This window comes from Vicugna pacos, chromosome 32, assembly GCF_048564905.1.
Source record: "Vicugna pacos chromosome 32, VicPac4, whole genome shotgun sequence".
In the NCBI taxonomy this organism is placed as follows: Eukaryota; Metazoa; Chordata; class Mammalia; order Artiodactyla; family Camelidae; genus Vicugna; species Vicugna pacos.
Genome location: NC_133018.1, coordinates 25,018,476 through 25,030,145, shown reverse-complemented (window position 1 = coordinate 25,030,145; position 11,670 = coordinate 25,018,476). Strand labels below are relative to the sequence as shown.

The 11,670-nt window shown below is 48.1% G+C and overlaps 1 protein-coding gene across 1 annotated transcript; it reads right to left on the bottom strand.

Annotated features, from left to right (window-relative positions):
- Window positions 1-637: 637 nt before the first annotated feature.
- Window positions 638-11,667, bottom strand: PXMP2 (peroxisomal membrane protein 2). Its single transcript, XM_006209465.4, has 5 exons — window positions 11,363-11,667; window positions 9,723-9,839; window positions 7,517-7,679; window positions 4,095-4,214; window positions 638-1,000 (listed from the first exon to the last, which is right to left on the bottom strand). The coding sequence occupies exons 1-5, from the start codon at window positions 11,482-11,484 to the stop codon at window positions 932-934; spliced, it is 591 nt and encodes a 196-aa protein (XP_006209527.1). The 5' UTR covers window positions 11,485-11,667; the 3' UTR covers window positions 638-931.
- Window positions 11,668-11,670: the final 3 nt, after the last annotated feature.

Below are 11,670 nucleotides of genomic sequence, written 5' to 3'. Positions count from 1 at the left end.
CTGGGCATATATCCAGAGGGAACTCTAACTCACAAAGACACATGCACCCCGATGTTCATAGCAGCACTATTACAATAGCCAAGACATGGAAGCCACCTAAATGTCCATTGACAGATGACTGGATAAAGAAGTTGTGGTATGTTTATGCAATGGAATACTAGTCAACAACAAAAAAAGACTAAAATAATGCCATTTGCAGCAACGTGGATGGACCTGGAGATCATCATTCTAAGTGAAGTAAGTCAGAAAGAGAAAGAAAAATACTATATAATATCACTCATATGTGGAATCTAAAAAAAAAAGGAAGAAAAGAAAAAAAGAAGACACTAATGAACTCATCTACAAAAGAAACAGACTTGCAGACATAGTAAATAATCTTATGGTTACCAGAGAAAGGGGGTGGGAAGGGATAAATTTGGGAGTTTGAGATTTGCAAATGTTAACCACTATATATAAAAATAGATTTAAAAAACCAAATTTTTTCTGTACAGCACAGGGAACTATATTCAGTATCTTGTAATAATCTTTAAGGAAAACGAATATATGCATATATACGCATGACTGGGACATCATGCTGTACATCAGAAATTGACATATTAAAACTGACTATACTTCAGTTAAAAAAAATCACTGCTGAAAAAGCTATGTTACAGTTTATTGTGACCCTAATTCAATCCAAGGTGACAGGTGAAATCATCTCAACTGAATTTTAAGTTTCTAGGGCAGCACCACTTGAGGACAGCTACTGCCTTGTTAAAACACAAGATTCTGACATTAAGAGATTTCTCTTTCTCCATCCATCATTTTAGGGCATCTTGAATCACATGATCTAGAGCCAGATCGGCTTGTTTCTGCTCTCTCACCCTGGACAGGTGAGCATTTTCCCTTGATGCACGTCATCAGCATGGCTGATGTTCTCTCCAAGTCATCTTCACTTCCCCAGAGAGGCCAGGTAGGCATACCAGAACAGAGCCACCACGTTGGCAAAAAGCACCCGGAACTGCCAGGAAGAACACAGACAGGCTTAAGTAAGGGCAGGCCCTGGGCACACTTATCAGGCACCATTTCCCCAGGACAGAGCTCATCCACTAGTTAGTCCATCCACCAACTATTGTGTTTGCTGAGCCTTTACTTTGCACAGAGTACTGGGCTAGGACCCCAGCAGAGAAAGGTGAAGAGGACAGGCCCTGTCTAATAGTGTTTACGGGACAGTAGTGAGACAGGAGGGAAGGGGGCAGGGCACAGCCATTCAAGGAATGACAGCAACTAACAGCAAAACTGTGGAAGACTGAACTCCCAGTTGGCCTTGAGGATTGAGATGGCGGGAGATTTGACTTCTAGTAGACCTTGAGCTTCCTTACATGCTCATTGTAACATATTAGCATGATAAATAACACGCCCACAGGCGCCACGACAGTCCCAAGGCTGACCACAAAAGGTCGAAGAACCCCAGCCCCTTCCCCGGGGTTGTTGGCCTAGTCCTCCCACTTGCAGGCGTGGGAAGCTACTGAGCCCATAAAAACTGGCAGCACCATGCCTCGTGGCCGCCTCTCTCACTCCCTCGTCTTCGGAGACAGCCCTCACTCTGTCTACGGAGTGTGTACTAACTTTTACTTTAATCTGAGCACCACACCTCGTGGCCTTTCTCTTGCCTTTTGAAACAGCCTATACTCTATACAGTATGTCTCTCTCTAAATCAATCTACCTTTACTCAACTGTGGCTTGCTCTTGAATTCTTTCCTGCGTGAAGCCAAGGACCCACATCTGGGGTGGCATGTCCCAACGGCTCCACCGAGACCCAGGACATGGCCCTCCTCATGCCCCACCTCCATTTTTCCTGCATCATCTCGGAAAATGGTCCTTTACTCAGCACTTTCTGGTTCAGCTTCTCTCATCTTAGGACCAGTTGTCATGCATGTGGCTTTAACCAGCCCTTCCCTGACAACTCCATGACCTTCCCTTCACGCTAGCCTGTCCTGTCGATGATCTGATGCACCTCCCCCCACTTGAAATCCCCTTTAGTCAGTTACTGCGTCTCCTTGGCACATAAGCTCATGAAAGCGGCAGTCTGATCCAGCTCACTGAGCTCGGTAGCCCTAGAGTCTAGAGCAGCAGGTCATAAAACAAGTGCTCAGTATTTGCTGAATAAACTCCCTGCCCCTTAAGAACTCGCCTGCAACCCCTTAAAATAGTAGGCGAGTCTTTGGCCCCGCTCTGGCAGCCCTGCCCCTGAGCTCCTCAGGAGGGTGCAGTCTTCCAGCCTCTCCTCTCCGTCCATGGGCCCCTCCACAGCCCCAGCTGCTCTGTCTCCCCTGTCTTCTCTATGTCATTCTCTCTCATGTCTTAGAACCCATGGCTCATAGCTCTGGTTTCCTTACGTTCCTGTTCCTCCGCTGGACTCCCTGGAAAAACCTCCATCCTCCCTGTCTTCTAACCTCCCCCAGGCCCGTGCACATAAGGGTCTTTGGCTTCTGCTGGCTCCCCTGTCTCCAATCAGCTTCTCCTCCCAGTCTCCACGATGCCAAGGTTACCACTTCTTCACTCCCCTCAAAATACCCATCCACCTCCTCTCCTCTCAGGCAGCCCCATCCCACCCACCACCCTCCCAGAGGAAAGAGAAGGGGGTTCCTCAGTAAACAGCCTCCTCTCTTTAATCGTGGGGAAGAAGAGCCTTCCTTCTAGCCTGCCTCTGCTTATGCTCGAATCCTCTCCCCTCCTCTCATTAGGGGCAGCTCGTGAAATCTGCATGGAACATGGCCAACCTTCTCTTGGCTGCAAACACGTCTCCCCTGGCCCCATTCTGCCATTTCTCCTCACCTCTTCCCAAACTTCTGGGAGCCTTCTTTAGACTTGCAGTTTATTTTCTCCTTCCCCACCCACTCATCAGTTCCCAGCGATCTGGCTTCAGCCCCCGCTGAGCCACTGAAATTGCTCCTGGGAAGGTCACTGTTAAAGCCAATGGAGGAGGGTATAGCTCTGTGGTAGAGTGCATGCCTACCAGGCATGAGGTCCTGCCACCAAAAATAAACAAACCTAATTACCTCCCCCACCAAAAAGTTTTAAAAAATAAACAAGTAAAGCCAATAGAAATGAACTGATTTTTCTCTTAAATTTTTTCCCCCAGGTCTCTTTCTCTCCTCTCTCTAAAGCAGGGTGGAAATCAGCCTGTATGAGCTAGTTTCAGGTAGGTTACTTAGATGCTGTGCAGAAAAAGGTTATCACAGTAGGCATGAGGCTGTTTAGAGGCTGGTCCTTGGCTGGTGCTGGCGTCTGGGAACTTGGATTTCAGGAGGGTTCCCACATTTCCTTACTGATAAGAATGGCTCCTTGGGCCTAGGCTCTTGCAAAAACCTGTGTGGGCTATGTGACCACCTGCCCTCTTTCCAGAGTCTGGAACTGGTGCATGCAGAGAGAGGAGCCTACGTGACCAGCCCCCTATAAAACCCCTGGCAGAAACACCACAGGTGACAGCATTTTGTGGGTGGCTAAGAGAGGGGCTGTGTGACCCTCAAGGGAGGGAGGCAGCCTAGGAAGCCTGCAAGGGGTTCCCAGGATCCAGTTGTAGGTCCTTGCTGTGTGGTACTTACAAGTCTAGGCTGTGCGCCCTTGGAGCAAATCTCTAACCCTGGCAGTGGTCCTCGGACCCAGATACAGAGGGACTGTACTTGGTGTGCAGACAGTGGACAGTGCTGGGGCCTTCCACACCCGAGGGAGGAGGCGTGGCCTCACAGCAGGCGTTGGAAGTCAGCGCTCAGAAGCCGGCCTGGGACGGCCGCCCCGCCCCCACCCAGGTGTGGCTCTGACGTCCCTACAGGTGAGGCTGCCCTCCCGCCCCCGTGGCCGCTGTGCAGCTTTGCGCGCGCTGGGCTGCAATCTGTGCGGCCGGGCCCTGGGAACCACCCATCCCTAGAAAGCCGAGCGCCGCCCGGTACGAATGGGCGAAGCGCGGACCGCGGAGGGTACCCCTCTAGGTCGCTCTGCCTCCCGGAATCCAGAACCTGAACGAGTTCAGGCGGCAAGGAAAGCCCCGGAGAGAGTCCGGGACTTGGGGTGACTTGGGGACTGGTGGGGAGGGTCTTTGGGGCCGGCCTTACCTGCAGAGGGACGTAGTTGATGTTGATAAACTGCACTGGGGTCCAGACTCGCCAGTTCGTCTGCAGCGCCGGCCAGAACCCGCCTTTCATCTTGGCAGCGAAGGCGGCCGCGTCCTTCCCCTGGAAAGGGGGGGAAAGGCAGATCTTGAGCGTCCCCACCGCCCCTCGGCCTGAACCGCGGCACCAGGCCGGAGGGCCCCGAAGCCTAACACCGCGATTTCTTTAAAACTGCAGATTTGGTTCCGCTTACATGCAGGCGACACACGCGTGTGCTTCACCAGAGCGCAGCTGCGAGGAGCTAACCTTCAGGTAGGAAAACCAGCAGACCAGCCAGGCCGTGGCCCACCACCCCCAGGAGCCAAGCTGATGCCGTGATCCCCCCAGAACTGCTGCTGCTTAAGGCTCACTGTCAGTTCCTTCCAGAATAATCTCCAAAGTGGAGGCATTTCCAATCAAAATGGACCCCGACAGACTGATTCTAAATGTCCCCTGTGCGGGAGGGTACAGCTCAGTGGTGGAGCATGTGCTTAGCATGCAGGAGGTCCTGGGTCCAATTCCCAGTACCTCCATTAAGAAATAAGTATATAAATAAGCCTAATTACCTCCCTCCAAAAGGCAATAAAAATAAATTAAATAAAAAAATCTAGTTACCTTCCCCCCCAAAACCCCAAACTTAATCCTTAAAAAAAATGGGATCATAAAAAAACCAACCACATAATACTAGAGGAAAGTATATGAGAATATTCCTATTATATTTGGGTTTCTCAAAATGTACAAAATAAGAGTAGAAGAGGGGGGAGGGTATAGCTCAAGTGGTAGAGAGCATGCTTAGCACACACAAGGTCCTGAGTTCAATCCCCAGTACCTCCACCAAAACTAAAGAAGTAAACCTAATTACCTCCCCCCTAAAAAGAAAACTGAAAATAAGTAAGAGTAGAAGAAAACATAGGAGAGTATTTCCATTATCTTCCTTTAAGGAAGTCTACAAAGGAAAAGAATCACAGATTTGAATGCATAAATTTTTTTAAACTCCTGTATGGAGAAAGATACTGTAACAAATTTTATTTGAAGAACTTAAATTTTTAAACTACATGCAAACATTTTAACTTTCTATGGAGTTAGAAGACAGACACCTAAAAAACAGGAAAAATACGTGCAACCATATTTGGCTAAGGATTTATGAATCCTTAATATATATAGACATACAAATCAGTGAGAAAAAAGGCAAACACTCTAATAGAAGCAAAGTTCACAGAATACAGATAAACATGTAAAAAGGTGTTTGGCCTCATAAATACACAGAAATTGAAATGTTTCACCTGACAGAGTGCAAATTATTTAGAAGAAAAAAACAATCACAGTTGTCAGGAGTGTGGGGAGACAAACCTCACAGAGGAAAAAGCCGTAACGGTTAGGAGCTCTCTGGCGTCACAGAACCTGGGTCTGAATCCTAACTCCAGGACTCACAAGTTACAGGACCTTAGGCCAGTTATTTATCCCCTAAATTACAGAAGGCCTCAGCTTCCTCAGCTGTGAAGTGGGGCTGATGCCAGGCTCAAAGCCCGGAAGTACTGGCTGGAGCTTGGAACAAGGCAGGTGCTCAGTCAATGTCCACTGACGCTACTGTTCTGCAGCACCACAGCGAGGACACACAAGGACCCAAGAGGGATCCGTACACAAGAGGGACAGGCGCATGGTGGCGTGCTCTGCAGTCTAACATGACATCTGGGATCACAAAACCTGATGCAGTAGCATCTGTAGTGTGCGCAGTATATATAGTGTGGTCCCATATGTGTCACAGACGTGGTGACTTTATGCACTTTGGTAATACTGTGGTTTTTTGGTTGGGTTATTATTTTGTTGTTGTTGCTAATGGAGGCACTGGGGATTGGACCCAAGATCTCGTGCACGCTAAGCATGCACTCTACCATTCACCTATACCCCCCACCCTTGGGTTTTTGTTTTTCAGTGATAATATATTCCCTATTTGGAAGGAAAGAAAAAAGGAGAAACTGCTGTGGTACCCTCACTTCTAATATTCTCCTACCTCTAATTTCCTGAGGACTTCCCAAACATATCTTTTAAACATCAGGGACTTACTAGCAATCGCAGTTAACTTTAAACATCTTTCCCACCTCTCCCTCTCCAGGGCCACTGCAGACAGCAAGGTGGGGGGATGTGTTTCTCGTAGTAACAAGAAATTGAGATGTGGTTTCAAAATAAAATCTGAATGAGAAGCCTTTACTTGCTGTGTTTGGTTGAGACAAATTACTACCAAGGCAGAAGACCCAGGTGAGGATGCCAGGGAGCGGGAGTGAGGCTGGGCACATTAGCACAGACATGGCTGGTATTCCAGATACTCAGGTGTTGTTGTCATGTTAAGTCTGTGCTGATGCGTTAACCTCTTCAGAGCACTTCTGAAGTCCCGGCCCTGAGCTAGCTAGCACAGGCTTCTGCAACATCATTAGGGGCTGAAGCTTCGACACCACAGGTCCCTCTGGCCACCTGGTGATGGCCCACTTACATCCACTTCTCAGTATCACATTTTGTAACGTATAAAAGAAACTCTGTGGGACTACGAAGAAACCAATTATGCTTAAGTACATCTATCAAAACATTCAGAAAACAATTTTATGACAGTATATGTGCTTCTTTTTTAAGCTTATTTTTTAATTTCTTTTTAATTTTAGGGGGTAATTAGGTTTATTTCATTTTAATTTATTTTTTAACACCTTTATTGTGGTATGGTTCCTGTAAACTACATGTATTTCAGATGTACAATTTGATGAATTTTGATAGATGTATAACCCATGAAACCACCACAGGTATTTATTTTAAGCTTTTTTGTTTTTGTTTTTGTTTTTGTTTTTGTTTTTATTATGAGGGGTAGACTAGGTAATTAGGTTATCTTTTTTTTTTTTTTTGAGGGGGAGGTAATTGGGTTTGTTTATTCATTTTTGGAGGAGGTACTGAGGATTGAACCCAGGGCCTCTTGCATACTAAGCGCATGCTCTACCACTGAGCTATACCCTTATTTTAATGGTGGTACCTGGGATTGAACCTGGGACCTCATGCAAGCTAAGCGCACATTCCACCACTGAGCTCTGCCCTCCCCCTGTGCTTCTTTATTAACATATTCAGTGATAAGTCGGTGTAAGGAGTGAGAAGCACAAATGATGCCCTGAGACACCTGTAACTGTGGAAGTGTGATACCCAACTATCTGTGATTGCTACTGCAGGCCAACGGGCGCTGCTAATACAACCGTGCTGTGCTTCCGATGTGCACAGAGGAAAACGTGAAACTTCATTTGGAGTGTAGTGACCAGTTCAGAGATCCTCTGAACTCCAACCACGGACGCCAGGTTAAGAATCCCTCTGCCCAGTGAAGGGCCGTCGTGCTAAGTGCTGTTGCAGAGACCAACCTCCAGGAAGTTCATGACGAGGAAGAACAGCAGCAGGAAGGCCGGTGCGAAGAGGAAGCGGTCCAGGAGCAGCCTCTTGACGCCCACCAAAGGGACCTCGGAGGGGATCCAGTGCTCCATGAAGACGAAGAAGAAGTGACTCAGTGGCCCTGTGAAGAAGAACCTGTGGCCCCAGAGTGGGGGTGAGCCGGCCTGCGTTCTCAGCACATGCCCTTCTTGGGTCCAGCTTCACCCCCAAACTCCAGACCCTGAACGATGCCACCCTGGAGTCCCTCAGCACTGACCACACAGCTCTGGGTAGTCCTTCTAGAAAATATGCTTTCTATGAATCTGCTGCAAGCATTCTTTTTCTGCCTCTGACAGATCAGGCTTGTTCCTGCCTATGGACCCCTGTTAGCTGTCACCTGGCTGGCTCCTTCTCAACACTGCTGGCTTGGAGAGTTGCTTCCTAGTTGTCCTGAATAGTGAGCCCACCACTGTCCCAGCTGCTCCCTATTCCAGGCCTCTTCAGAGCATTTATCCCTGAATGCCATGGTCTGATTTGTTTAGTTACACAGTACCCTCTCTTCACCCCTAGGAAGTAAACTTCGCCAGACAGGCTCATATCTGTCTGATTGCTGCTGTGACTGCAGTGCCTGGAACAGGGCCTGGCTCAGAGAAAGTGCAAATGGATGCATCCCTGGTGTCAGAGCTTTCCTTTTTTAAATTTTTGGTTTTTTAATTTTTTGTGGCGGTAAGCAATGAGGTTTATTTATTTAATCTTTTAATGGAGGTATTAGGGATGGAACCCAGGACCTCCTGCATGCTAAGCACGTTCTCTACCACTGAGCTATGTACACCCTTCCCCTCTAGAGCTTTTCATCAAACCCTCCCCGGTCATTATCAAGGCTGAAATCTGGCGCGGTGCCCTGGCTTGTCTGTATTGCTGCTATTCATTCCAAAGTGCCCAGAGTACTCAGAAGCGGACTGAACTTGGCCACCATGTGTCTTGGGATGGACCTAAGGCTCTATAAAATCCAGAATCAAAAGATGGGCAGGGGCCCAGGGGTCTTCCAGCTCGATGCAGAACATCTTTAAACAAGTGTTTCTCCCTTGTCTCTTCCCACCCTTTCCTAGAATGTTAAGTGGCTTAGAGCAGGGCTTCTCAGGAGGAAGAGAAGGAAGGTCTTTTTTTTCTTCTTTTTTTAATTTCTGGGTTTTTTTGGTGGGGGAGGTAATAAGGATTATTCACATATTTATTTATTTATTTTTATTGGAGGTACTGGGGATTGAACCCAGGACCTCATGCATGCTAAGCATGTGCTCTACCACTGAGTTATACCCTCCCTTCTGTAAGTCTTGAAGATGGTAACTGTGTTCGGATAAAGCCTCCCAGGTGATTCTGATACACTCTCCCTCTCCAGGGGGATTAGGATTTTAAGTACATCATAGAGGGAAGAGGGTATAACTTGGCGGTTAGAGTACATGCTTAGGATGCACAAGGGGATGAGCTCAGTCTCTAGTACATCCATTAATTAACTAAATAAATATTACCTTCCCCCCAACCAAAAAAGAGGCAAAAAAAACATTATGGAAAAAGCTGTGATGACTGAAGTTAGCATGCTTACAAATGCAAAACTGGTATTTGTAAATTGTGAATTGAAAAAAAAATCACTCTTGTTTCAAAAGACTTCAAAATAATCCCTCTACAAACATGATTGTTGTCCAGAGAACTTGGGGTGGATTTAGTTGGTAAACACCTGAATCTTTGTGCTTTTGCAATTCAAAAGTGGTTCAGAAATGACTTCTTTCAGAAATACCTAATTATTAAAAAAAAGAAAAAAAGAAATACCCAAGTATTTCTTTTCCGGTTATTTATGCTATGAAAAATAACAACAGGAACTAACTGGCCATGTTTGGGTCTTTTTCCTCTTTCAGGGTCTTTGAGTCTTGAAGTCTGATTTGAGGTTCCAGTGGAGCTATCTGCCCTCAGGTCTCTCAGCCCAGTTAAGACAGTCATCCCCACCCATGCAATTCAAAGTAAAAACCAAATGCAACTATAAATTAAAGTGAAGTTAACATTAACCACCACTCTTGATTTTTCCCATGATGACTTTAATGCTTTTTAAAAATTATTTTTCTAAATTAGATTATTCCAAGTCTTGATAGCCTAGCTTCGTCTGCACTTAGTCTGCTAATGGGTAAACCGGCTCTTGATGGAACTCACCCAAAAATGGCGTATCTGAGAGGCCCACTGACATCGAGCTTTTGAGAGCAGTTCTCTTTTTTCTGCTTCTTCTCAATCATCTGGGCCAGGAGGTTCCCAAGAGCTGACAAAATGCCACTGTGAACAGAGAGGTATTCAGAAAACAGAAGCAACCTGCAGGCGGGCGTCTTTTCCTCCATGGAGTTAGCACAGTTCTAAGAATATGCTGGGGATGGGTGGAAACGAACCCCTATTAGAGCAGCCAAAATGGAAGGTCCCTACATCAAAAAGGTGAAGACAGTAGAACTTAATACACACACAGGACTATAATGAGATTTCCAATTGGTAGACTGTATCAGCGTCATATCCTGATTGTGATATTAAAATGTGATTTTGCAAAAGGTTACCAGAACATGATCTACAGACTGTATCCACACCAGTGTCCTGGTTGTGACATTGTTCTGCAGTTTCACAAAACACTGCCAGTGGGGGAAACTGGAGAAAGTATACAAGGGATCTCCCTGTATCATTTCTTACAACTGCACGTGAAACTACAATTATCACAATAAAATCTTCAAATAAAAAGGTGGAGACAAGCCCAGTTGCTCAAAGTCTTAGCCCATAGCTGGCTTCTGAGAAGCTAAGTTACAACATCCAAAATTCTTAGTAGGGGCTGTAAGGACGTTCTTGATCCGATCCTTGGCTACTTCTTCCTCATCCTTTCCCTTACTCGCTGTTCATTTTCCCCAGTGACACAGACCTTCCTTCCACTCCTCCATTATTAGCTTGCTCCTCCCCCAGGACCTTTGCACCTGCTGTACCCGCTACCCAGAGAGCTTCTGCTTCTCTTCTCTTCTCTGCATGGCCTGTTCCGTCCCTTCTTTGGGCCTCTATTTAAATGTCACCTCCTCAGATAAAACCTCCCAGACCACTTTATCTGTGTTATGTATTTAACTTCTTCCCCTCTAGTTCTTAAGAATGCAAGCTCCCTGAGGATAGGGGCCTTAAGTACTTATCTTAATCCCTGCTAATGCTGCACACACAGGAAGCTGCTGCACACATTTATGAAAGGTCTAATGAATAAAAGGGGACAAACATAGAACTGATTAGAAGTAATGAAGGGGGAGATGTTTTGTTCTCCCAAAGGGCCGCGCTAACCGGCAGCACAGAGGCAGGGCGCTCTGTCCGAGTTCTCCCGAGTGCAAAGGGGCCAAAGACAGCAAGCTTTAACACCTCCCACGCCGTCCAGCCTCCCCGCGCACCCTTCCTGAAGGCCATTCTAACCCTCACAACCAACTCAGCGACTAATGAGCCGTAAGGCAGCAGCGACAGTATCGCGGAGGCCGGGCCGGGGACAGGCTCCACTTCGGACGGACGGACGGACGGACGTCACCTCCGGGGCAGCGGGACTGAAGGCCCAGCGGTCTGCACAGGCCCCTCCGCTCGCGCACTCCGTTAGTCTGGCTGCCGGGCTCGCGTTTGAGAGTCGCCCCAGAACCAGGTTCAGAACCGAACATACTGACCCGCACACGCAGAGCTTTCTGGCTAATCGAAGGTCTCTGGAGGGTGATTCTGACCCAGGGGGTTCCGCCCTTCACACAAACCCCAACGTGGGCCGCCCCCGCCCGGGCACGTCCCCTCCGCGGCCGCTCCGCGCCGACCTGGTGGCCGCCTTGGTGAGCACCGGGTAGAGCCGCAGGAGGCGCAGGTACTGGGCGAGCGCCCGCCGCGGGAGCGCCCCGAACCCGGCCTCAGCCCGCAGCTTCGAGGCCGCCGGCGCCATCGCCTTTCGCGCGCCGCGCCCGCCGGGGGCACCGACCGTACTCCAGGCAGGCCGGGTGCAGGACTCGGGACGCCGCGCGCGGGGCGGGGATGGCCAGCCATTTCCCGCCCCGCCGAGGCCCGCAAGGTCACCGGAGACAAACCCCGCGGTGCGGGTCACGCGCCTCGGCGCACTTTTCCGAGAGTC

What these genes read in the sequence shown, in the direction of transcription:
- PXMP2 (XM_006209465.4), bottom strand. Translation starts at nt 11,484, where the DNA reads ATGGCGCCGGCGGCCTCGAAGCTGCGGGCTGAGGCCGGGTTCGGGGCG. An exon ending in TCGTCATGAACTTCCTGGAG is followed by an intron (nt 4,215 to 7,516) that starts GTTGGTCTCTGC and finishes CCCCCTTTCCAG; the next exon opens with GGGAAGGACGCGGCCGCCTT. An exon ending in TCAACTACGTCCCTCTGCAG is followed by an intron (nt 1,001 to 4,094) that starts GTAAGGCCGGCC and finishes TCTTCCTGGCAG; the next exon opens with TTCCGGGTGCTTTTTGCCAA.